The following is a 27,526-nucleotide window of genomic DNA, read 5'->3' as shown; positions in this document are numbered from 1 at the left end:
AAAAGTGGATGCTTAAATGTCTGAAATTACTTTTGTAGACAAATATATAATTGTGCCAACATATCAATGTCTTTCATTAGAAAACTAATTTGATTTAAAATACATACAGCCGCTGAAACATTAAGACCATTTCAAAATTATTTTCAGTTTTTCCTAATTTGCAATTTATAGGTATGTGTTTAGGTAAAACGATCATTTCTGTTTCATTATGTGAACAACTCACAATATTTCTCAAATTTCAAATAAAATGTTGTTTGTGTTTGCATTTATTTGCAGAAAATGAAAACTGGAGAAGCAGATCAAAATAACAAAAGTTTTTTTTTTCAGAACTCAAATACTGCAAAGAAAACAAGTTCATATTCACTTTTAAGCAAAACAACAGTAATGTTTGTTTTTTGGAAAAGTCAAAAAATAGTTTTTAATGTACACAAAAATGGTGCTATATAGCACTAAAAGTGGTTCTTTGCTCGTATTCATAGGGGAACCACTTTTAGTGATATATAGCACCATATCTTGGTGCTTCAGTGGTTCTTCAGAGGTTCTTTGGGGTGACAGGGGTGCTGTATAGCGCTGTTTCCGTATAAAGAACCTGTTATGCCCCTGTATGGTTCTTTAGCGGTTATATAGCACCTCAGTCATCCCAAAGAACCGCTGAAGAAACACTGAAGCACCAAAATATGGTTCTATATAGCATATAGTTTTGATGAGTTTACTATTATTCTAAAAGGTGGGAAAATCTAAATAAAGAAAGTGTTTCCAAACTTTTGACTGATCCTGTTTTTATTTTTTTAATTACGTAATCCCAAATGTCCTAAGGGATTAAAGTAAAACATGATTTCTATAATTTATGAGCTATTTTACTAGAACCTCTGGAAAACCAGACATTTTCAAGCATTTGGCCCTCACAAGTATAGTCGAACGGCACACAAACATTTCCTGTTCAGCAGGTTTTGATATAAAACATTTGTCTGAAGATGGATGCCAGCAATATAAATCTTCCCATGTCACAGTGGGAAAGAACTTGGTTTCATATTCAACCTTGTTCAATTTAGCATAACAAAAGCACTGGAGAACCATCCTCGTGACAGAACATGAAACCATCTGGCTGGAAAGTGCGGCAAATAAAAATGATTAGCTCTCTCTGTCTCATCCAGCCCAAAGTATGAAGACATATACACAGATAAATTGCTTTCTTTTCCTACCGCCTCTGCATTTCTCTTACCGTATATACCAAATCTACTACATTGAAAAGTGAGACATTGGCTTTGAATTGTGATGTCCTCTATGAGGTAAATAAATTGAATTCGATAAGGTCGTTGCTGAATTATAAAATATCAGGAAACAGGGCAAAGAATTGGAAATTCAGGTTGGGAAACATTGTGAGGGTAAAACTTATTCTCATACTACTAAAAACTCTCTTTTAGGTCTTTGAAGGTGGAGCTTTTTCCTCAATCACAAAATGTAATGACATTTTGATCTATTGACATTGAGCATTTGTATCATAAGCCTCTTTTAGTGGAACCTGTTAAGATGAACAGATTTGTGAAAGGGCCAAAAAGGCTTTGGGTGCTTTTTAGATAGAAATAGACAGCACCAAGAACAGTGCTCAAAAATAATTGCTTAGTTTCTAAAGTTGAAGACTATGAGTTGCAAATTCAGTCTTTTTTATTTAACTATAGCTGCACATTTATCAATACAAGAGAGTTCATTTATGGAAGTCAAAATGTGGGTGTATCAAAGCTTCTGTCTGCTATTGTGTGTTACCAATAAGCCGTCCTTTCATTTTTTTCCAATGTACACCAGTTCAGTGTAAAATACAAAGAACAACAATATTAAATATTTAAAACCTCTTGAACCTAGAACAGTCTATACAATCCTTTGACAAACTTTGCAAAGAAGAGTTTAATACCAGGTCGCTCAAGGAAACCTGCATGTTGGGAAAAAAAGAGAAAACTTTGTGCATCAAAGCCTCTCTCTTAGGTTTCAGTGGTTGAAAAATAGCATGGAGATGAATGAAAAAGTCTGAGTGCCCTCAGCTGTGTTGTTTTAAATTGCATTGCAGGCTACATCTGCCATGCCACACACATTAATATCACATTGCCTGCTCATGAATTAGACAGAATTCCTGTCACCCAGCGACCCAACTGGCTTTTTTACTCTTGAGACTGCCCAGCAGCAGACACATCTTCCCAGAGATCATAAATATCTAATTGTACTTTCTGCTAAATGTTGTGGAACAGAAAAGATATGTGAGATTTCGGATGATCACGATAATGGCTAGCTGAAAGGATAACCTTAAGAGACCTTTATCCAGTTTCTGTTTGTATATCACGACTCACTGTGAAGCAAAGAAAAAGGCTTAAATGTAAGTTCTTAAATTTTGTTTTCATGTGGAAAATTCCAACATGACCCTGTTGCACAAAGCAAATTACATGTTAATCATAAACATTTACTGAGTAAATTATAATCAAAAGTCACTGACTGCAACTGTAATGCGTCAGAGGAGGACTGGCCCTCCCGGCTGAGTCTGGGTTCTCCCAAGGTTTTTCTTCATTCATTCATCATTGAAGTTGGTTCCTTGCCACTGTTGTCGTGTTGGCTTGATCACCAGGACTGCTGATATTAGATTAGCTTAAAGTTCTGCGAATTGCATTAACATTGCTTTTATTATGGTCCTCTCTGTTTGTACTCTTTACACTTAATTTTTACACTTTTTGTGTTTTCCTGTAAATCTGCTTCCAAACAAACAAAGCAACATTGTAAAAAGCACTACATAAATAAACTTGAATTAAATTGAAAAGATGAACATCTTTTACTAGAAGGGGGTGTCCCAATAATTTCATACATATATTGCAGTTTTTATCATTCCATGAAATCTTAAACTAATAGAAAAATACCATAATGCTCATTATTTATTATTAAAGCAGGAATTTGTTACACTGCTGTCACGCTGTAAAAAAGAGTTTCCGTTCTGTCCTAAGAAGTGACAGGTGCAGATGCTCCACACCAGATAAAGGGCATCTCATCATTAGTGACAGGCTCAGATGAGGTGGCTTTTGCCATAGTGCCATTTACTGGGTGATACTGATCAGAGTTATTCTAACAAAATGAATTGTGAATAGCGGTCCGAGCTCATTATGTGCCTGTTTGTGTTTGGACATCTTCATACAGACACAAAAAGGTCAGAGTGTAGTTCAATGACAAGCATTGTTCGGTTAAAGCTTTATGCAATGTAAAAGGTTTAGAATTGTTGTGACGCTAAGGGTAAACACACTGGCACCTGCCTCATTGTCAAGGACAAGCAGTTGACCTGCAGGTGAGGGACATGAGAGATGGACAGAAATGCGCCATCAGTTAACTTTGGATTCCTGACATCTCTCACAAAAAAATATTGAGATGTTGTTGAACTATTTTACTGATGAGTATCTGCCTGCAGTGGAAGGATATACATTAGCCTACTGTTGAATCCCTCTCTGCCTCTCACACTGCCTCGCTAGTTCATATACCTTCTCGTCTTGTTTATCAACCACACTGACTACTCTCTCTTACCATCTCTCTTATATACGAGTACAAATACATCAGTAACCTGCAAAAGCTTAATTTTAATATTGGTCTAGCCCCGTTTCTCCCTTTATCTCCATCTCTTGCTTTCTGTGTTGGTGAAGTGCTAATAGGAGTGTAGGGGTGAACAAGTGCTACATTATTGGCAGGCAGGCAGCTGGGGGGAGGGCTGTTTTAGGATTCAGCCAGAGAAGCACTCTGCTGCACAAGCCTGGGACTCCAGGGACAACGCTGGATTAGTGGTCAGATATGGTGACACATCCTGCAATTCTACGTGAAGGAATATGCTTATTTTTTTATCTGTAGCAAACATGCAGTACATTGACGTTTTTAAGTTTGTTTTTAATCATTGTCCGTTTTTCAATATAAGCTCAATTTTTCACATTTTTTGGCTACTATAACTTAAAACATTACAATTATAACAACAGCTGCTCTGACTGCAACCTTTTTCAGCTCTAATACTGGAATGTTAAAGGGTTGAAACGGAAGTAATGAACCTGAGTTACTGAAGTCCTGTGTGGTCATGTCCACAATTAAAGAAAAAAATATGTTTTATTTGTCTGTCGCTATAAGAAATGCAGATTTCCTCTGTTATTAATACCAGAAGCACAGTCTTAGATTAGATTAAATGTATGCCTAATCTGAAACCTTGAAGTGTTTCACATTAAAATAAAAAAAGACTTTAGTCTGTGACGGTAGTTACTTTAAGGGATGCTTGTTGATCTCGTAGAGTAAATCGTATAAATCATTTAACTGCCGTTTATTTTCTGGCCAGTCATTTGCTGTGGACGTCGTTTGGAACGGTTTTCCTCTTATTGGTCGAGCCTTATGCTGATTAGAGAGACAGAGAGTTAGTTTGCTCCCAAACCCCGTCGGTCTGTCAGTGGTCTCGCGGGTTTGGAGATGCCAAAGCGCCTCCTCGCTGCTCACGCGCGCACACACAGAGCTGGAACTATCCACTGATGTCTCTTCTTCGTTTAGGTACTTTAACTGCATCTTAAAAACGTCGAGGTAATCCACTGACATTGGATTTTTTCCATTTTGTTTTATTTTTGTTTCGAGGACATATACACGGCATTGTTTTGTGATGGGTGGTGGAAACGAATCGCGGATCTTTTCTCTTTTTTTGGAGACCGAAGTGAGCTTATTTCCTACTGCTGAAAGCAAGTTTTATCTTGATAAGAAGCGTATGGTCAAACAGAGGATTCTTTAGGAGGGAAAGGATAATCGCTCGAGTATACCGTAAAAGATCCTGCAGAACGCATAGATTTTACAAGAGAAAAGGGGCATTCTGGTCCGCAACATTGGATTTTACGTTTTGGCTGACTGATGCAGCATCCTTTTGGAGTATCTTATTTGGAGATTTCAGACCGTTTATTGTACATTTCGGAGAAATAAATTGTGTCTTCTAAAGCAACACCAGACGAAGTTATGGCGATGATGATGAAATAAAACCTGTATCTTCTGGTCAAATGACCACTTTCACTCGTTCTCCAATCTGACCACCTTATTTATGACATGGAAAAACGGGGACTCTACGGTGTCTTTTATTATTTGATCCTAAATGCGCCCCTGCTATTCTACGTAAATGGTGAGTAAACTTATAGTCCTCGATTTCAGATATTTTAACTCTCTGTTGCGTATTTAAGAGCAGAGTCTACTGAGAGATAGCAGATGCGTCTTACTGATTCTGAAATTAAGTTTTTCTCTTTTTTTATAGTGATGCTGAATTATTAACATCTGGTTATGTTGGATTTGTTATTTACTGTTTTATCGTGCCATTTTTCATTATATTAAATTCATATGTATACTAGGCAATATCATGTTTACGTGGAGAGTTGAACATCCTCCTATCTGAAACTTAACACAATAGACTAAATAATTGTTGAAAACGATTAACAAAACACAAATGCGTGCATATATCATAAATATGCCTATTTGGTTTCTCAATTCTAATGATTTCTTGTACTAACTATATGTTATTGATGTGTTTTCTTTATTAAGCCTCATTTACTGAAGTGCCCAAAGATGTGAGTGTCGGTGAGGGCGAGGACATAGAGATGCCGTGCGCTTTTCGAGCCGTTGGAGTCTCGCCTTTCTCTTTGGAGATTCAGTGGTGGTACCTCAAGGAAGCAGCCCATAAAGAGCTCGCTCACGAACTTCAGATTAGCGCTCCGGCCAACAGACCCAAGGTAAAGGGGCTTTGGTTTTCTATGAGATGCATGAAAACAGGCAGTTTTCCATAGGAGACCTGTTGTGAAAGTTGCACCAGGGGGGCTGTTTGACGGCCGCAGTGGGATGCAAGAAGGTTTCACGTACTCATATTTCCCCCGGCGTACTTCTTTGATGTATCCCTGTGATGAGTGAGCCCAAATAAACGCACGAAAGCAATCGATGACTAAAGCACGTCATTCAATCATGTTGGGTTGTGGGTCTGGGGTGTGGAGATTCGGCTGAAGGATATGAATGTGATGTCATGCTCAATATGATATAAATGTCACAAAGCCTTTAACTTGGCCCTGAGATGGATCATTGTACGCCAAGAAAAAAATAAATCGCACATTTCAAATACAAAACTAACGTCTCTCTATTTACCTCAGCGTACATCAATAGGACACGTGTGACATGAATGACTAGATTGCATTCAAACCAGAAATACAAAAAAACGTATCCATATGAAAGATAGCCTAAGCCATAAAACGTGACAGGAAAACGAATGTGATACGCGCAACTGTTGCTGTCCATGGTGCTGATGAGAATGACTGGACCTCTCGTCTATGATTAACTGCGAGGGTCTTTCAAGCTTAAACAGTAGTTCCCTATTGATATTATGACACAAGAAAATGAATCACTCTAGCTGCCTGTTCATGTTTGGATGTGATCTGTTACAGGTTGCCCACCGGGACGCCACGAAAATAAGCGTGAGTATTCCGATGATCATTTTGTGAGCGTTTTGTGGAATTACAGAAGACGAAATAAAATACAAAAACAATCCATGAGATGGATTTAGTGTGTTTGACACGTGATTCATTACATGAATATATTACAGCTGCGATTCGGCGGCAGGAGCTCCGTCTTTCGGCGGATTGTCTGTTATAATTGCTTTAATTTTAATAAACGGAAATCAAAAACTGACTAAAATCCTGTTTTACGCTTACATTATGTAGGCTATAGGGAAAATGTAATTCTGTATTTATCAGCTGTATTACAGCATTTAAAGGTGCACACAGCAAATTCTAAATTGCACTTTCATCCAGTTGCCTTTTAATGAAAAATACGAAAATTATAATGATACGTAAAAGATGGATTATCTTCGCAAACACCATTTTAATATAATTTGTTTCTGTCTCCATGAGCAGACGGTAAGAGTCCAGGGCAACGCCATTTCCCACAAGCTTAGCCTGTCGGGCGTCCGGAAGGAGGACGAGGGCGTGTATGAGTGTCGGGTTTTGGACTTGTACTCTGATGAGACTCAGGAAAACAAGGTGCAGGCCACTCTGCGCGTGACATCACGCGAGGGAATGCTGGCCGAGGAGGCCGTGTCGCATATCCAGAACCGATGGCCGCTGAGAAACAGTAACACGGCGACGGGCGGACGGGCCACATCCGAGCCGGGCCAGGGTCAGGGAAAACCCCGCGTGCCTCCACCGCTCGGAATCGGACCCGCTCCCGCCTCAGCCACCACGACTGACACTGCAGTCAAGTCTTCAGCCTCGCCTCGGCCAGGCAATTCATCCATCCTGAGACAACAGCACGGATCCGGTGAGTGAAAGTGCAACAGCGGCACTGAGTGGTCAAAAGAGGTAAAACAGGGTGTTGGAGCTTGATTGAGTGAGATTATTTTAATGGCATTTGGGGATTTGCTTGATACGTATTTAAACGTAAAAACAAAGTCCCTTTAAGGAAAGTCTCGTCAATTGACGGCCGTGTTTACAACGCCTCTTGGCAGCTATTTCTTTCATAAAAGACGAAGTTCATAAATATAGCCTACCTACATTTGTTGGCAAAGGTCACAATAAAACTACATATTTCTGCTAGTTTAATATAGGCCTGTGAATCACATTACAGTCTGGTACATTATGTTGATAAACAGTTAAACCTGATATAAAGTTTGTTTCTAATAAGCTCAAACTGCTGTTAAGAATCACATTACATGTTGCGCGTATGTGCAAGTTGTGTACTCTGTACAAATCCCCTTCCCTAGAGAATCGTTTGTCTTTAATGATTGACAGTTGGCTTGTTTTACTGGAAGTCAGGGCTTTCTTCTTAAAAGCCGCCATATTAAGCATTGTGCTTTCCTCCATCCATAATAATACCATTGCACCATCTTGTTATTATAGTGAATCAACTTGAATGACCTCTATCGATTCAAAGTTTATTTGGATGTATCTTTAATGAAGTGGTCAATGAGAGTGTGTCGAATGTGACTCTTGCATATAGTGAAATACAGAACATTGAATTGTTTATCCGTACGTGGTTGAGGACGATAAATCCCAATGTTATTACCAGCATTATTCGGTACATTCTGTTGACATACCTCAGAGTGCTGTCTATTTCTGTGATTGATGTCAATGTGTATGTGATGGAGAGGCATCCCTTTTTCAGACAGGCACAAAGCACACTAATCAATGAAGCACATCTCAGAATAATCACATTTTACAGTCGCTGCTGGAAGGTTTAATTTGATGCCCTGCCGTATCAAGCCCCTGTCTGCTCAGCAGGCAGTCTGGGAGAAAATTGTATGTGTGGAGGTGTGTGTGATTGTTTATGTATCAGTGTACTCTCTGTGAAAGGCAGAAATCAGAAGATTGAAGGGAAGCAAGAGAGAGAGAAAGTAATAAAAGCACTTGATGACACTTTCTCTGTCTGAAGCAGGAAGCACCGATATGGTCTGTCCTGTCTCAGAGCATCAGTCCTGACCCTTATTGTCTCTTTATGACCACAGTGCGGTGTGACAGTGAGGTTATCAAGACATCACCTTGTCTTTTTAACTCTGGCCCCGAGGTCAGGTCCGCTATTTATGGGGCCTTCGGTGGGGATTTAAAGGCTTGGGTTTGTTTCTGACTCTACGTTCTGTCACCGCAGAAGTGATTTCTGCAGACAATGGCGAGTGATTACATCAAGTGTCTAGTTGAGCCAGAGGCGTTTGTGGCGGGGATGCAGGTAACTTGACTAAATACTGTGGTCTGTTGGAAGATACAGTGAATTTAGAAGCATTTTATAGTTTTAAAAGAGGGCAACTAATTATTGACTCTGTTGGTGTCTGTACGCTTTATGAGTGGTCACTGTCAATATTTGTGTTCTAGGACAGTTGTGTCTACTCACTGTCTGTTTCTATCATTTTGAATAGGGTATATGTTGAACATCACTTGACCAAACTGGAAAACAGGTCTTGTTACATCCGCTTGTCAGACAAGTGTTAAGAGTATTATGAAATAGCAGAGATATCTATTGATTTTTGAGGTAATCATCTAATTCAGCTTTGTTGTTTTTATTTTTTGTGTTTTATAAAATGTTATATTCAAATGTCAGTGAAAAGAATTATAAAAAACTTTAAAATATCAATCTGCATGTATTACATATATTGATTTAGCTAATATTTGGTATCTTTTCTTAAAGGCATTTTGAGTGAAACAGTTCTATATGTAATAAGTGCATACAAAAGACCTGAACCGAATACAATGTTTTCCAGTTTCAGCATAAAGCCTATTAATCAAAAACAATTTTTTTGGAAAATCTAAATTTTATAATATAATTTCTAGAAGACAATCTATAATTCATTCAAGAAATATTCATTTTAAAATCCTGATTAGTATCCTACTATTTATAAAGACATGAAAAAAGTATCTTTATAAATGTGTTTACACTTTTAATCAGGTTGCAACAATTTTCCCTGTGTACTGTGAATTCAACCAAAGCAATTTAAGGCAGCTTTGTTTCTTCATGAAGAAGGTGTGAAACAGCAAGTCATGTTTGATACACTAATCAAATGGTGACACACAATGTGTGTGGGATCATGAAAACGTGCGCATGTGGCAGTGAGTGTATGTGCGGCAACATGCTCAACCAACCCTATCTTTAATGCAGTCAGACATGGAGGCAGCCATTTGGTGAACACGTCGGACATTAAGATTGCCAGTGTAATGATCCTCTGTGCTTTTTCATTCCAGGTTTTAATTTAACACTCTTCATCTCTCTCTATCTCTCTATTTAATGGGCTATATATTGGCCATTTTTGTTTGACCATTAAAAGTCATTAAGACTTAATTAGCTGGACCATTTGCCTTTGCTAAGAAATACATGGCATGGTTTAAAATTGTTGATTGTTATTGTGTTAAGTCACTGAAGTTCTATTTTCTACCTTTTCTACCTACCTAAATTCTCCAACATTTTTAAACGGATATTATGCGTTTCTATTTGATATTGTTATATTTGCTGTACAAAGTTACTTAATGAAATATGATACGTGTATGTATTTCATATGCACATACTGGTCATCATTCAATTTAACCTGTTTTAGTAAAGGGATAGTTCACCCAAAAATACAAATTCTGTCATCATTTACTCACCTTCGAGTTGTTCCAAATCTGTATAAATTTATTTGTTCTGATGAACACAGAGAACGATATTTGGAAGAATGCTTACAACCAAACAGATCTTGGACCCCATTGACCATAGTGGTAAAAATTACTTTATATATATTTTTTTGTTCTGTTGAACACAAAAGAAGATGTTTTGAAGAATGTGGGAAAGCAAATCGTTCTGGGGCACTTTTGACTACCATTGTCATTTTTGCTACTGTGGTAGTCAATGGGGTCCAAGAACTGTTTGGTTGCAAGCGTTCTTCCAAATATCTTTCTCTGTGTTTAACCAAACATAAAAATCCATACAGGTTTGGAACAACTAGAAAGTGAGTAATTCATGACAGAATTGTCATTTTTGGGAGAACTATCTCTTTAAATATGATGCTAAATCAAAGTTTTTAGACTGTTTATATCTGCCTCTCATATGGTCAGCTGTGTCTTTGTGCCTTTGTCACTGCTAGTAATTTTGATTTTCCTTTTTTTGGTTAAGAGCTGCTTAACTTATTTGTTATTAAAGTGAGACGGTTAAAGAGTCTGACAGATTTAAAGGATTTTACATTTGAAGGATTTTGGCCATGGTATCAGCTTTCTTTCTTACTTTCTTTCACTCTTTCTCTCACTCATACACACACACACACACACACACGCACACACACACACACACACACACACACACACATTCTCTTTCGGAAACATGCGTCTGTCACTTTTGCACAATTTCATCACTTTGAGTGGCAGAAACAATTAATATTAAAGGAATGCTATGGGCGGGAGCTGATAAGCATGGCTTTCTGCATGCTGTCAGGTGCATCAAATTGCCTCTTGCTGTTTTTGCTGTCTTTTATTTTTCCCCAGCAGGGCTGGGTGGCATGTCTATCCTGACTGGAAGGAGCAGATAACCTCAATGCCTTGTAGAAAATGGGTACAGATTCCCACCTAGCCAAAATACAATGAGGTTACAAAATGAATGTCTTTGTAAGGAATACTTCCTGTCAGATGGCACCTAATTCTGTCATTAAGCATGAAATGTACCTAGATGTGGTCTATAACTAAATGCTTTTATTGGTGCACGAGATTGTCTCAGCATACTCTTTAATTATTTCTTAGTTAGCTCATTTCATATTAATGCCATTGCTTCCTAATTGTATAATGAAGCTGTTTGTGTTTGCCGTAGGTTTAATTCATGTTAAAATTCTTTTACACGATTTAGCAGGTTTTACTAATCTAATTCTGTAAGCAAACTATATATTTTACCGTTTGGATGTTTGTGTCAGGAAAAGGGATAGGGCACATTTAGGACACATTCCAGATGAAACTGGACAAGTGTTAATGCATCTTGTCAGCGCTTTAATCCTCCTAGCAAGTTAGTTGCGTCTCAGCTCAAGTTCATTGTTTTAAATACACACGACGATCACACTCACAATGAGAGAAATGCGGACGCGACACTCATGCGTTGTGACATTCTCGTTTTTCCCGAGATGAAGCTCAGCGGAAAAGAAGCTCAACAAAGATGAACAGATGATAGTATAAATAAAGCTAATAGCATAGCTACTGCAAGGGAATTTCAGTGCTTGAAATTAGTTTATAATTTTCATAAACTTACAGCTCGTGATGCTTTTTTATCGGCAGACGCCACAGGAGTGCATCACTTCGGCAAGTAGAAAATGGTGCAACGTGCGTTTTTCCTATGTTCCTTTAGACGTGACATGTAAACGGCAGACTGAAGAATGAATTAATACTGAATAATGTTTTTGCATTTTGTGCAGGAATAGAATAGAGGCCTATGATTGATATCCGTTTATCTTATGAAGCCAGTTGTAACTGAAACAGTTTTAAATAGACTTAAAGCTATCCAATCAGAGAACGCATGAAGTGACCAGGTGTACAAAGGCCCTGTATTGTATGTATTTCATTTATGTACACAATAATGTGAAAGTGAACATGAATACACTTTGAAATGACTGCGCTCTGATGGCAGATTATTATGCAAGACATCTGTAAACGCCAACACAACACACTTTTTTTAAACAAAGGAGCATCAACCAAATGTACGGAGGTATGTTTAATAGCTTTACCGTAAGTTAAAACATGTTTAAAAACTTAAAGTTTAAACACAGAGTAAAAATGTGTCTTTTTAGGCTTTGTATTTGTACAATGCGTAGGCTAAACTAAAATAATGTTATTAATCGGTAATAATAAGTAAACCGTTTTTGGAACAAAATATTCCAGAAGAAACACAAAAACAGAAACGTTAAAATACTGATTCAACTTGAAGTGGACGAATGATTTTTTTTTCTTTTTAAAGCCCTGCTTGGAACCCTGATACATTTATATCACTCCAGCCGCACAGCTGTTTTAATCTACTCTCTGTTTGTGTTTGTGTCTGTGCGTATCACTGTGTTTTCAGAATCCTGTTCCCTCTACGCCTAATACCCGCAGACATCAATCTGGTTATTTCACCTGTAATCAAATTGCAATCCCGCATGACAGCGAGCGCAGGGGGTTTGGTGGTGCGATGATTATGTGCTTGAGGGGAGAAGCCCAGTGTTTAGTGCTGCTGGACAGCTTTTACACTTAACTGATGAGCCCAGTCCAACTGCAGACCCCCACTGTAAGCATGCATTTGCTAGATGTGTTTGTAGATTGTCATTGTGTGGGAAGCACTTCAGCACTCTGGGATGAGTGTTAATTGTTTTATCTTTGCTTCGGTCATATTGGGACACTGTGCTTAGTTGTGTTCCTGCTGACTATACAAGGGAAATCAAGGAGAGCTTTGTCTCAATCTAGCTTTTGTTTAGCGAATGACTCACACAAAGAGAGAGAGAGAGAGAGAGAGAGAGAGAGAGAGAGAGAGAGAGAGAGAGAGAGAGAGAGAGATGAAGGTAAGCCTGAACATAAAGCATTGAATGTAAGACAGCGGTGAGGATTTTCAGACCGTGAATAATAGAAAAATGGTAGCTGGTTTAAATGACTGTATGTGACAAAATAGGCAGACATTCCATAATAAAGTATGAAATCGGTCCAATGTGTAATTTTTTGGAGAATCTAATGACAGAAATGCAATATAATATACAAAGTACATAACTATGTTTTTAGAGGTGTATAAAGACCGTACATAATGAAGCGTTATGTTTTTATTACATGGAACTCGCCATGTTGTTTCTACAGGATCCCTAAACGGACAAACTGCTACAGAGCACAGTTCATAAATACGCTACCTCCTTCGGCAAAGAAGCGAAAACATGATGACATCTTAGTTCTGTGTGAGCCACCGTAGTGCTTCGAAAGGGAGGGGTGAAGTGAGCTGTTGGTTGCAATTTGCAACCTCACCTGTAGATGCCACTAAATTTCATGCACTGGACCTTTAATAGCTTCTTTATTTGTCCACGATGTCCATTGTATCAGTGATATTGATGTGTCTGGATTTAACAGTCATGTTAGTTATTATTTTTTAGCATTTACTTTATTAGTAAAGAAAATATCAACTGAAATATCCCATGCTAAAATTCTATAGTGCAGTATTTGAGGGTATATTGTATTGATGTTCTCGGTGTATGTTTGTATGCACTGGCTAAAACAAGCCAATTATCAGCATGAATACAGAGTTTGTGTTGTCTTTCTGTGGTCAATAATCCCTCTTTTCTAGACCCTTAAGCTTTCATCTTTTTGTTTGCTAAAGCTCTGCTCTTGTCCACAGGGAATAACTGTCATGATGCTCCTCCTTTTACCATATTGTGCTTCTTTATTTCCATATAGCTTTACTGTGTAGGTATCATAGTTGTGCTGTTGTTTATACCAGTGGTTGATATTATATAAAGATTCATCAATGTCACATACTAAAATAAAAGAAGTCATTTGCTGGTATTATTGATTCACTATATTAGTCTCTGCATTCACAGGCATGCTGGGGCGGACAAATGTATACCTGCAGCTTAAAGCATAGTTTCAACAAACCATAGCCAATTGTATTTGGAGGTGTGTAGAGCGTGCTGCTGAAACACTATTATTCCCTCTGAGGGAGAGAGACATGCCCTCAGCTCAACAGATATGATCACACTGTAACCCTCTAATCCTTCATCTTTAGAGTCCATTGCTTCTGATCTCTCAGTGGGCCCTCAAGGGCCATTATAACAGTTCATAGGTGCACCTGCTAGGATCGTAAGGGAGTTGAAAGAATTGATAAAAGCAAGAGATGAGTTGTGAGGTGAAAAAAATGACGAATGCATGGCAATTACAAAACGTTGATGTTGTTACCAATGAAGAGGTAAAATTGGACTGAATTTAATTCCTACAAACAAGCTGTTTTATACCTATAGATTTGAGTAATCTCCAATCATTAAGATAACCATGTACACAGCATTGCATCAGGAGAGTCTAATGGAGAATGTCAGGTCATTTGTTCATTCCCTGAGGGCTGGACTTAAGAAAAATGAATATTGCAGTGTGCCAAAAATCTATTTTATTTTATTAAACTGGCACATTTAAAGAAATTCAACTTTTTACTATGAGTAGTCCACACAAAAATAAAACAGTAAATGTAGCATAGAAGGCCAAAGCCAAATTAAAGGTCTATTGTATGAAATTTAGCGGCATCTAGAGGTGAGGTTGTGAATGGCAAACAACGGCTCACTCCACCCTTCCCATTCGAAGCACTATGGTGGCTGACACAGAACTAAGATGTCGTTAGTGTTGTTTTGGGGGGCCTGTTTTAATTTTAGTTTTAGTCTAGTCTTTGTGTCAAGCTGTCATTTTCGTTTTTATTAGTTTTAGTCACATTCATACTCTTTATTTGTCATGACTCTGCCTCATCATGTCATGTCTATTCTTGGTCTTGTGGCAGAGTCATGACAAAGCCTTAGGTTTAGTGTGAGAAAGACATGGCATTGTTTACTATGGACATGCCATGTGCTTTCTCGTGTCTCGTCTTTTGCCCCGCCCCTCTCGTTCCCTGTATAGCTTTCCTGCTGTGTCTCATTACCCACACCTGCCCATTGTTATCTTCCTTTGTTAGTCTCCCTATTTAATGCCCTTGTGTTTGCTGTCCTGTGCTGAATCGTTTTGTATTCTCCTCATGTTATGCTCGTGTTCCTCTTGCCTTGTCTTATTATTATCCGTGGATTACCCTGCCTTGTTTTGGACGTTGTGTCATGTTTTGAATTATTGTTTATTTTGCCCCCCTCGAGGGAAGTGTTTGTTTTGAGTTCTGGTTATTTGATCGTGTCCTATTTTTTCCCCATTGTGGGTTTTTGTTTTCTGTTTTGTCGTGTTATTAAAGTCTGTGTTTAACCCCGTCATTACCGCCTGCCTGCACTTGGGTTCTTCCTCCGAATCCGTGACACTTTTTAGTCTAGTCAATTTTCAGTCGACTAAAAGTCTAAGCGTTTTGGTCTTATTTTAGTCAGAATTATCCATGACTATTTTCATCTAGTTTTAGTCGACGAAAACTGATGACATTTACTCTAGTTTTAGTCAATGAAAATTGTATTTTAGTCTCTTTTTAGTAATTCAATTCTATTTAACCCAGTCAATATAGTATAAGTACCTAGTAGTATAGACAAAACCAAAATTTTCTTTTAGCCAAACCCCTTTCAAACAAGGTTATCTTATTATATTATTGATACCTTATAGACCCAAGAATACATCCATTCCAGACACGGAAGATGCTATGATTTGAATTTACGGCCATCGGTAGGGGTGGGAATATCTAGGCACGTCAGGATGCGATTCGATTGCGATTCAGAGGGCTGCGATGCGATGATAAAACGATTCTCAATGCATCTTTTTTCCTATACAAATTTTCTTTTTCTTGCTGTGTGACTATTAAAATTAAAGTATTTGTAATTACCCAGACCGATTTTACTTCCAATATCCTTTATTAATAAAACAAATGGAAGTGATTTCGCTAGTCAACTGGAAGGTTACATTTGCCAGCATTGCAAAGAACCAACAGGAAAAGAGTGACTGCCCTCAGTGCCCCTGTAATAGCATACAGAATGCAGTAAACTAATACAGACTTTTTTGCACATAGCACTGGTGCTAGAGAGGTTTAAAGTTTGGTAGCACAGGCCAAACAGTAGGAGCACAAGTATAAATCGTCTGTTGTCATAAAAAAAAATGATGCAAGTGCAGTTCATCATGAAAAGGCAGGTAACTGACAAAAGACATTCATGTTACATACAGATGGAAAATTAGGGCCATATAATTTTTAGACTACCTAAATTTGTTTTAATTTTTCTAATGTCTGTGTTTTTCCTTTTTTACTATACAATAGTGGTATATTTGTCCACATAAATTACTGTAGTATACTATAGTATTTACTATAGTAAACTGCAGTAAAATTCTTAGATACTATCATGTTTTTGAACTTTACTATAGTATACAGTGTTTATCAATTTACTACAAGGGCACTACAATTTTCAATAGCAAATAATACTGTGCACAAAATTCACTCAGACAAGCATAACAGCCAGATGACATTTAAATAACAGGATTCTGCTCCGCATCTAGAGTCCATGTAACTAGATGCGGAGCGGAATCCTGTTATTTAAATAACGCACATAACGTGTAAATAAAGCGCATTGATTATTGTTACACACAAACAAGCACAACCACGACAAACATGCAGCTCTTCTTATTATTCTACATACTGTATATGTTGTACTGTTGTTGTTTTATTCAAGTTACTTGTCCGGTCGGGCACGTGAAATTATCATGTTTGTTGTGTTTCCAAAGTATGTTAGTTTAGCTTGACACAACTTGCATATGTATGTCTTGTCGAGGCCATTTTGCCTTCAGCTTCATAGAAACCAAAATGCTTTCATACATGAGCTTGAGCAGGTCGGATTTCTTTCTCCGCCATTTCGTCGTCTCTTATTTGCATGCCGTCAAATATTTAACATTTAGAAAATCGATTTTTGACATTCGTGAATCGATTCGGAATCGTCCACGTCCGCATCGCAATGCATCTAAGAATCTTATGTACCCCTAGCCATCGGTCCCTTTCTCTGTGTCAGACTTAACTTTGTTTGTTGTCGTTTATGATAACTCACCTTAGCTGCATCTTCTAAATATTGCCACGAGTGGGGCTTGAGGAAGTGACTTTGCCTGCGTCTGCGCAGTGCGACCTGATGCAGCCCCTGAAGTGAGACACAGGAAACAGAAACACTGCAAAATAATAATAATAACGTGACTTAACGAGACGAAATAACGTTATAACATTTCGTCTCGTTTTGGTCAACGAAAATGAAGAGACATTTTAGCATAGTTTTTATTTTGTAAACCACATTTAGTCTCGTTTTTATCCGTCAACAAAAGTGCATTATACATTTAATTATAGTCATCATCACATGACCAGCATTTACGTTGCGTCTCGTCTCGTTTTCGTCACGTGATAAAGGTTCGTTGATGACGATATTTAGTCATAATTTTCATTGACGAAAGCAAGACTGGATGTCGTCAAGTTTTCGCTTCTTTGCCAAAGGAGGTAACGTATTTAGGAAATGTGCTCTGTAGAGCAGTTTAACCATGTAGGTCTACTGTAGAAACAACATGGTGAATATCATGCAAGGGGGCCCACGGTGTATGCAGATAGAAATAGCTCATTCTAAAATCATAAAAACATAATGTTTCATTATGTAAAGTCTTTATACACCTCTGAAGACATAGTTATGTAAATTATATTACATTTATGTCAATAAAAAATACACACTGGACCTTTAAAATGCAATAGGAACAAATGGCTCAAATAGGCTACATGTGAGAGGCTTACCATATACTGTAGTCAAACCGCAGAGGAAATGCCAAAATACATGCATCTCTTAAATGTCCTTTAAATTCTATTTTGTAAAACGAAATAATTCCGATTATATTGTCTGGGGTATACTGTGAATACTCAGTACCAACATATCCATCTCTATAACAGTATGAGTAGAACCATAATCCTTCAAAGGCAACAAAATGTTATTAAAAGTGGCATGGACTGTGAGTACTGGGCAGTGTTCATTAAATGTTTTATTAAGCAAACAGACAGATTAATATCCTTTTACAGAGGGTTAAGTGAGGAAGAGGAGGAGATTACTGCTGACATGTGAGTAATGAGCTGGACTCAGAATCCCTCTGCGTCCGTGTTGACTGTAATTATTTCCACAGCAGTCAGGGTCATGACTTTGGCATTTTAGCTGATTTGCTCGTCTGTTTGTGTATTCACTTACCCTTGTTTAGCCTAATCTCTTGTGTATCTAGATTTCGATTGCGTGCAGAGTGACGTTGACAAAAGGTCAATTAATGGAAGATCCTGTGAATCAAGATGAGTATGGTGAAGAAATGTAGTGAAACGTTTTAAAAATTGCTCTCTGTTGCTTGGTGAAGTGATGGGATTGACATATGGCAATGGATATCCTGATCTAGTTCAGATAACTTCATTAACTTTATACACTGTGGGTATTTCTCAGATAGATTTTTAGTTTAGTGCACTTCCATATGTGTTATCATTATAAGCTGTGCCATTGTCAGTGCATTGTCACACTTTAGAAGTTGTATTGTTTATTCAACAATGGTTTATGGTATATATTCAATATATACCATAAACAGTACAACAATATTGTACTACTGTTCAAAGTAAGGAAGGAAGGAAGCGGGAACCGGTGAACATTCAAACCAATATTTAATAAAATAAACAAACAACAAAACGAAAATAAAGGGCCGACAGCTACCTGTCACGGTCCCACCGTCTTGTTTATGAAATTCTAGTCGTGTGGTGGGATCGGGGCTGAGTCCTTTGGTTATGTGTGGAGAGAAACATATTATTGTCCGTTTGAGAATAATATACGTTCTCTCCAGTGTCTTGTCATTGGCCCCACTCCTCTCGTTTCCTTGTCATCTTCCCCTGAGTGTTTAATTACCCACACCTGTCATTATCCCTTGTTTGTCTTACCTATATATACCCTCATGTTTCATTGTCCTGTGTTCGATCATTGTATCTGTATGCGTGTGCTATGTGCTGTCTCAGTTGCCTTGTTCTCGTCCAGCGTTAGCCGTTATTGCCTGTTCCTGTTGTTGCTGTGTCATCGTCTTAGTAAGTGTTTAGTTTAGTTTAGTTTGTCAAGTGTTTATTCTGTCTTGTGTTTAGTCAGTCTTCGTTCTGTGCTTGTTCATTATTTTCTTGTTGCTGTTTTACCCCATCGCGGGTCCTTGTTTTGTGTTTGTTTAATTAAAGTCTTTTGTGTTAACCCTTTAATCACTGCCTGCCTGCATTTGCGTTCTTCACACCACAACCGTGACAGAATGACCGAACCAAGTCGAACCCAGCAGGCGGCTCCCAAGGACGGCAAGGCGTCGTCTCCCCGATCCGGCCTGGCTCACTTGCTACTGGGGTCCGCCAGGGGAATTATGGGGACCAGGAGTTCGCCAGAGCATTCTCGGCGGTGGCAGAGGCGACCGGGTTCAGTGATGCGGAGTTGAAGACAATCTTCAACTGCTGCCTCACCCGGCGCCTCACACCGTCGGAGAAGAGGCTGCTGGCTCCTCTCGGGTTTGCGGATATGGTCAGGTACGTGGCCAACCGGGATGATCCCGGGAGTGGAGTTCCATTTGGAACTTCCGCTCCACGGTCGAGCGTCCCGGGGGGTCTCGTCCTGGCTGCCGCTGCCCGGGGGGACTCAGTACCCTCTGGCTGGAGCTCCACGGTTCCGGTTCCCTGGTGGCGACGTGGCGAGTGGGGAGAAGGACTCGGGGAGACGTCTGGGGTTCCCCCAACGCTGAATACCTCCGGGACGGCACGTCCGGGGGACCGTCGGCGGAAGAGCGTGGTGCGGGTGGAAACTCCGTCCAGTCGCCAAGGCTGCAGACGGTGCGAGACAAGACTACGGGGAACCTGTCCAGTGCAGCCGGCACCATCCGGTGCAGCCGGCGTCCAGTCCGTGCACCGGTCCAGTCCGTGTCCAGTCCGGTCCAGCCGTCCGCGTGTCCAGCGGTCCAGCGGCGTCCAGTCCGGTGCCAGCCGGCTCCAGTCCGGTGATCCAGCCGGCGTCCAGTCCGGTGACCAGCCGGCGTCCAGTCCGGTGACCAGCCGCGTCCAGTCCGGTGATCCAGCCGGCGTCCAGTCCGGTGATCCAGCCGGCCTTCCAGCCGGCGTCAAGCCATGTCCAGCCGGCCTTCCAGCCGGCGTCAAGCCTGTCCAGCCGGCCTTCCAGCCGGCGTCAAGCCCTGTCCAGCCGGTCCCTGGGTGAGACTCCCAGGGCCAAAGACTGTCCCCCCAGGACTCCCCTAAGTCCCCAGGACTCGCGCCCTCGAGCGCAGCCGGGGACTGGGACTTTCCCACCCCCATGGACTGCCCCCTATGGGCCTTGTTTGGCCCCCCCCCTCCCATGTTTGTTATTTTTGATGTCCCACCCAAGTCCTGTTGTTGTCTTGTCATGTTTGCCCTTGATTTTGTTTTCTTTGTTTTGCCTTGTCCTGTCTGTCTCCCAGTCTGTCATGTCTTGTTTGTCAACCCCTTGGTGAACACCTGGGGGTGTTCATTAAGGGGGGGGCTCTGTCACGGTCCCACCGTCTTGTTTATGAAATTCTAGTCGTGTGGTGGGATCGGGGCTGAGTCCTTTGGTTATGTGTGGAGAGAGACATATTATTGTCCGTTTGACAATAATATACGTTCTCTCCAGTGTCTTGTCATTGGCCCCACTCCTCTCGTTTCCTTGTCATCTTCCCCTGAGTGTTTAATTACCCACACCTGTCATTATCCCTTGTTTGTCTTACCTATATATACCCTCATGTTTCATTGTCCTGTGTTCGTTCATTGTATCTGTATGCGTGTGCTATGTGCTGTCTCAGTTGCCTTGTTCTCGTCCAGCGTTAGCTGTTATTGCCTGTTCCTGTTGTTGCTGTGTCATCGTCTTAGTAAGTGTTTAGTTTAGTTTGTCAAGTGTTTATTCAGTCTTGTGTTTAGTCAGTCTTCGTTCTGTGCTTGTTCATTATTTTCTTGTTGCTGTTTTACCCCATCGCGGGTCCTTGTTTTGTGTTTGTTTAATTAAAGTCTTTTGTGTTAACCCCTTAATCACTGCCTGCCTGCATTTGCGTTCTTCACACCACAACCGTGACACTACCTCACGGTCAACTGCCAGCCACACAAACATAAATAAAATATTATATACACAATATCCAGGCTTGGTCCTCTCTCGTCGTACACTCCTGTCACTCGTCCTTTTATGCTTCCGTAGCTCCACCGTGAGAGATGCGAGACCGGTGCAATGCGCAACTGACACTCATTATCACTCGCATCACCGGCCTCGCACCGTTCCCTCACGGCTCTCGTCCCGCCTTCCTTGTTACAAATATATTCTTCAGTTTTGTTTGAGGAATATACGGCTGTGGAGAACACTCCAGTTTTGCTTTAATCAGTATTTCTGCATGTAGATCCGCAAACATTGCATCTTTTTTGTCATTTTGACCAAATTGTTCTGTTTCAGTTTTCTGCAAATAAATGCAAATAAGAAACAATATTTTAATTTGGAATTTGTGAGACGTTGTCTCTAGTTCGCAGAATAAAACAAAAATTATCTTTTTACTCAAACACATGAAAATAATTTTGGAGTGGTGTCTTAAGTTTTTTGTAGCTGTATTTTATGCTCCTTATACTAAGAAAAACAGGTTACGTACAAGTGCATGAATAAGTCCATAGACTTTTTGAGCCCAAGCCAAGAAAGGCAGAAAGAGTACCGAAACAGACTGTGAAATAAACACACTTACATAAAAACACAACTAAGTCCATATTTCCATGTGTTACTCAGCCTGGGTCTGCCACTGTGGCCTTTAACCTTTAAGATAATTTTAAGTTCAGTAATTGATATAAATATATATATATATATAAATAGTAAAAAGAACAGAGAGAAGAACAAGCTGAAAGTAATATGAAGTGCCTCTGTGGTAAACCCACGCTATAATGTTTCATTGAACCGCAGCATTTCACAATGCTTTCCTATATCAACCCAACCACCCATGTAAGGGGACAACACCACCTTCTTACCTCTGCAACAATGATGATAAAAGAAACAGCCATCGGTGAATGTGTAGGTCAAATGGACACGCTCCAGGAGATCACTGTATAACATGCTCCTGGAGCTCGTGTGCTGTTGTGCAAGCGTTCTGTGCCATGGTTTACCTGTCATGGGCAGCCTGGCACACTATGCTAATCTGTTTGGGGATGGTGGGGGAGTTAGAGTAAAGAAGTGCAGTGAGATATGACCACGGGAAAGCCAGAACTGCGGAAAACAGACTGTCGTTTCACACTCTGAAAGTCAGGAGCGCTCTGTTAAGCAGTGACTCATTACTAGTGTGTTTTTGTTTGCGAATGTGGGTGTATGTCCATATATTGAGGAGAGAGACGACAACTGTGTGTTTATGTGGTTTGAATGTATTCCTTCTGGTGTTAGTTGTGCTTGTATGTAAGTGTGTTTATTTCACAGTCTGTTTCAGTACTCTGTGCCTTTCTTGGCTTGGGCTCAAAAAGCCTGTGGGCTACTGTTCTGCTGTCAGGGAAGAAGAGAAAATGTCATGTAGGTCCCAGACAAAGGGCAAGGTGCTCCCCTGAAGGTCCAAGGGTTCCTCAGTGTTCCCCACTGGGAGCTGTAGCACTTTTTTCACCTTCAACGGATGACTGCATAAAAATTACGGATGAAAGTGTGGAGTTACTGCGTTCTTTGTTGTGCATAGCCTGTAACTGAGGAATGAGGTGATAAGAGCAAAATTGCTGAGTAGTGTTTACGAATGAGACATCTGAAGGACTTTAATGTGAAACATGGCACAGATGCTGAATAAGCCATAGACGCATTAAATAGCTAGAGAGGAAAAGCAAAGAAAGTAGATGCTGTTTAATTTTAAATGTTGACGAATGTACAGGTATGTTTAAATGAAACACTTTGGACATTATTTTTTAGGTGCTGTGACCTAACAAACATTTCTGTCTCTCTTTCTCTGTTACTGCTGACATTTGCAGGTTCCGGAACAATGGCGACTACTGAGCCGCTCCTTTACATCACTCTGCTGATCCTGCATAAGCTCCTCCCCTTCCTGTTTGCCTACTAAGAGACCACAACCAAACAACTCGCAATTTCACTTTATGTACCAAACGACAAAGGGAAAAATATTACTACGTATATATATAAATATATAAAAATAAATATATCTACCATCATGGCACATCACAGAGAGGGATGGGATGCGACGATAAGATCAGCGTATGATTCGGAGCGTATGAAAACATCAGAATAATAAAAAACAGCCATGTTCTTTTCTGGGACTTGTGTCGGACATTTGACTCAGATTTGGATGTAAAAATGGATTCTATAAGAAGCATGATGAAAAACACACAAAAAATGTAAGATATGATAAAAAAAGGAGTCTATGTGAATTAGAGCTTCACAACTGTGTCATTCACACGACTGACATCCATAAACGCTGCATCAGATTTCCAAATACTAGTGTTTGCCTTGCTAAATGCATGGCTTTTCTATTTTAATTTTAGGGGTTTTATTTTTATTTTAAGATTTTACATTTCAGTTTCATCATTGCTCTGATTTAACAATATGAATAATTGAATCATGAATGCCTTCTAATTTTAATTTGATGATTTAATTTGTATGGTTTATTTTTACATTTCCCAACCTTTTTTCTTTTCTTTTTTTTTGTTTCGTTTTTGCATGAATGGTTTCATTGAAGTAATGTCGAAGAGGACACTCTTTCATGTCAGTCCTTTCCACAAGACTGTGTGTATTACTGTGTATTCTGTTTCCTCACATCTGACTTTTGAGTTCTCAAGCTTTTTGGTCTCATAATGTATAAAAATGCAACCTTATATATTTTGATCAAAAAAGACATGTTACCATAGTTGTTGTTAGTCACCTCTAATGTTTATTTTTATTAAAGGTATGGTGGTCAAGAAAAAATGTAAAAAGAAAAAACATTGGTATGTTGCCAACATCAGTTGAAATAAAAGTTGTTTCTTTTTTTTTAAAAAGAGAGAAAATAAGAAAATTATAATTCTTTAGGTTTTTACATCGCAATGACATTTTTGATATTTTTTTATTAAGGTGGACTTTCATTAGACAGCCACAGTACATGTACAGTAGTTTGCTAGTCTAAACTAAACACTCCAGCATCTCGGTGTCATGAACAGCAATATATTCTTTACAATTGAATTTCCATCTGAAAAACACATTATTCCTGCAAGCAATACCAACTGAACAGAGGCTGCCAGACAACTCACGGTTCATTTCATTAGTCAAATACACATCACCTTTTTGCAGGGTCAGATAACTCTCTTCTGTCTTAAAGTAACCATACTCTATCTAAATCCTCTGATGAATGACAGAGGCATTGTTCCATGCTAAAGCATGGATTTTATTCTCTTAATGGAACCCTGGAAGGTGTGACACAACCAACCAGCCTCGGACAGCCATTGTGTATATCTCCTCCACGTAACTGACTTTCACTCACTTTAATATTCATGCATACAATGAAAGGTCATCCTACTCTTACTAGAATAAATAACTGTTTGCAAAGATAAATGAATCCAGCAGGTAAAGCCAAGCATCCAGTGAACCATCACAACTTTAGCATTTTTTCTTTTTAAAAATGAAATGAGCCAGGTCGCTTTGACTCCTCTTGGTGAAGGCCTATCCGCCCCATCAAATTAATGAGTGTTTGACAAAGCCATTTATATGTGTTGCACAGCATCCGACAAGACCCTGAGTGCTCTAACCACTGTAAATCATCCACTATTCAATTGAACCAACTCTCTTCCTCTCCTGCCTCCTCCATTCTTAAGGAAACATGATGGGTAGGAAGGAACATGCACTATATGATTGGTGCATTAGATGCAAATGCATTCTCTTGTAACATACAAGTAGTAATATGTATACTAAATTATTCTAATGCTGTCAATTAAATAATGTGATAAAGGCACTGAAAGGATTAAGATGCCTGTCCTTGGTACATGTTGTTGCTCGGGCATTCAAAGCTCTGAAAACTTGAGGTCTTTCTGCACAAAGGACAAACAAAAATACACAAGTGAGACAATTATTGACATAAAAATATACACTTGTAAGCGATCATATTTATGTGAAATTTTGTGTTTGTGTTGAAATTGTTAAACCTAAACATAATTACTGTAGTTAAAAACTTTTTTTTTTCAGGTTGCGGGAATCGAGATACATAAGCCAAAGTTTCCATTTGCTAGCCATAATTGTCTCATGAGAGACGCCTGACAGGGAAATGTGTCAAAAATGCCTGTCTAGGATCTTGTTGTGTCCTTATCAGACTAATACACTGCAAAAAATGCAAAAAAATCTGCCAATGGGGTAAGAAAAATAATCTTGAATTAAGGTTGACCTTTTTCTTAGTCACTCAATTCAAGATTATTTTTCTTACCCCATTGGCAGATTTTTTTGCTTGTTTTAAGCACAAATTCACTGAAATTTCATATTTTTTTTACTAAAAACGAGACTTATTTTCTTAGGTCAATTTCTTAAGTCATTTTTACTGGAAAACACGAAAAAAGACTAGGTAAGAAAGTCATTTTTTGCAGTGTAAACAAACATGTGTTTCATTTAACAAGCATGTTTTGTACATTAAAAAGAAACTGTAGATGATTTTGCCTTAGATACAATACTTCCATCACCAAAGCATTTTCATCCAGAAACTCACAATGTGGTGGTCATGGAAAATGGGTTAGGGGACATTAGCAGCTTCAGTGCTTAACTGTGGAGTCTGTGTGGGTTTAAGAAGGTGATATAACGTGCCCTGATGGATACACAATGTCCTTTAGAAAAGTCCTTTAGCATTATGTCAAAAACAAAACATGAAAGGAAAAGAAATTCTACTTTGTCCTGTTGAGTATTCATGGACTAATGGCTTCATTGAGATGAAGCTTAATGTGGTAATTAAGAATTGATCAGCACGGTATGAAAATTAATTTGATAATGAAGCAGCCAATTTATGTTAAACATAAGAATCACAGTCTTACAGTAAGTAAAGACTACAGTAGATCAAGATCTGCTGCATCAGTTTAAATCTGCATTAGCCAATTCACCAGCACATAGACAGGACAATTACATCATTGCTGTTTAATTTGCATTATGTTTTGTTTGTTTCATTGGCAGTGCTTTCTGATTAAGACAATCTTGCCCTCCCTGATAAAGCTCACCACACAAGTGAATAACATGCATGGTGGACACAAGCACTTGTGTGTGTCTTACGTGAATTTACTGCAACAGAAGAATGTGGGTAGGTCGAAGAAGACAATTTCTTCAGGAATAAGCAGAAAAGATCCAAAAGATCCTTATCCTTGCGGCCACACTTTTAAGCAAGGTGAGTGAACACACGTATAGTGTGTGCCATCATCTCTGACGTCATACAAATTGAGACATGCAAATAACCTGTTGTGACTCCATCGTAATGTAAATCTGACCAGACAGATTTAGTGAGCTCTGAGCTGAGTTAGTGTATCATCTCAAGATATTATAAATTACAATGACCTTGAGTCTAAAACAAGAGGTTGGAACTCTAAGGAAATTAAGTTGTATTTGCTGGTATCAGACACCAAGATTTTTCACTAAACATAATACCAAGTGATTTTGTACTCTTCTTAAATACATTATTGTATTAAAATATTCATTTTAAATATTGATATAAAAACAATATATATATATACAGTATATATATAAATATATTGACTTTATAAATCGATTTCATTCACCTATATGTTATTTAAATAAGCTGTTTAAAGAAGAAACGTAAAAATGCCTTTCAAAAGTCAGCATGCAAGTATCTTCCAAAGAACACTCTTACAAAAAGAAGTTCTTCACAATGCCGTATACAAACTTTTTTTCTAAATGGTTCCATAAAGAACCCTTAACATCCAAAAGAGCCTTTCTGTATCACAAAAAGTTCTTTGTGGCGAAAAAACTTTTGGCTAAATTTGACTGAATGGTTCTTTGTGGAACCAAAAATGGTTCTTCTATGGCATCGGTGTGAAGAACCTTTAAAGCACCTTTATTTTTAAGAGTGAAGGGCAAACACACACACAAAAATGTTTTAATAATGGTCACCATCTTCACAATCTGATTTATTTTGCCCAGTCCTTGTCTACCATTTACATAAAAGATTTTCAATTAATTAAATCCAATGTTTTTAAAAGCACAACGACTTCAACAGTAGTTAGAGTAGTAGTAGTAGTAGTTTAAAATAAAAAAGACGACGTCTCACCCTGAAACGCTGCCCTTGAGCATCACTGACTTTGTTGGCAGTTTTTTAAATGCGAGCAAGCATGCTAACAGGACTTTAAGCCCACAGGCTAATTTCTTAAATGCCTGAACAGTCTACAGCCATAT

At 38.9% G+C, this 27,526-nt stretch overlaps 1 protein-coding gene across 1 annotated transcript; it reads left to right on the top strand.

Moving 5' to 3' along the window:
• Positions 1-4,428: 4,428 nt before the first annotated feature.
• Positions 4,429-24,152, top strand: vstm2b (V-set and transmembrane domain containing 2B). Its single transcript, XM_057347750.1, has 5 exons — positions 4,429-5,152; positions 5,566-5,753; positions 6,453-6,482; positions 6,921-7,323; positions 23,134-24,152. The coding sequence occupies exons 1-5, from the start codon at positions 5,080-5,082 to the stop codon at positions 23,220-23,222; spliced, it is 783 nt and encodes a 260-aa protein (XP_057203733.1). The 5' UTR covers positions 4,429-5,079; the 3' UTR covers positions 23,223-24,152.
• The last annotated feature ends 3,374 nt before the right edge of the window (positions 24,153-27,526 follow it).

This window comes from Triplophysa rosa, linkage group LG1, assembly GCF_024868665.1.
Source record: "Triplophysa rosa linkage group LG1, Trosa_1v2, whole genome shotgun sequence".
NCBI lineage: Eukaryota > Metazoa > Chordata > Actinopteri > Cypriniformes > Nemacheilidae > Triplophysa > Triplophysa rosa.
This window is presented reverse-complemented; position numbering and strand designations above follow the sequence as displayed.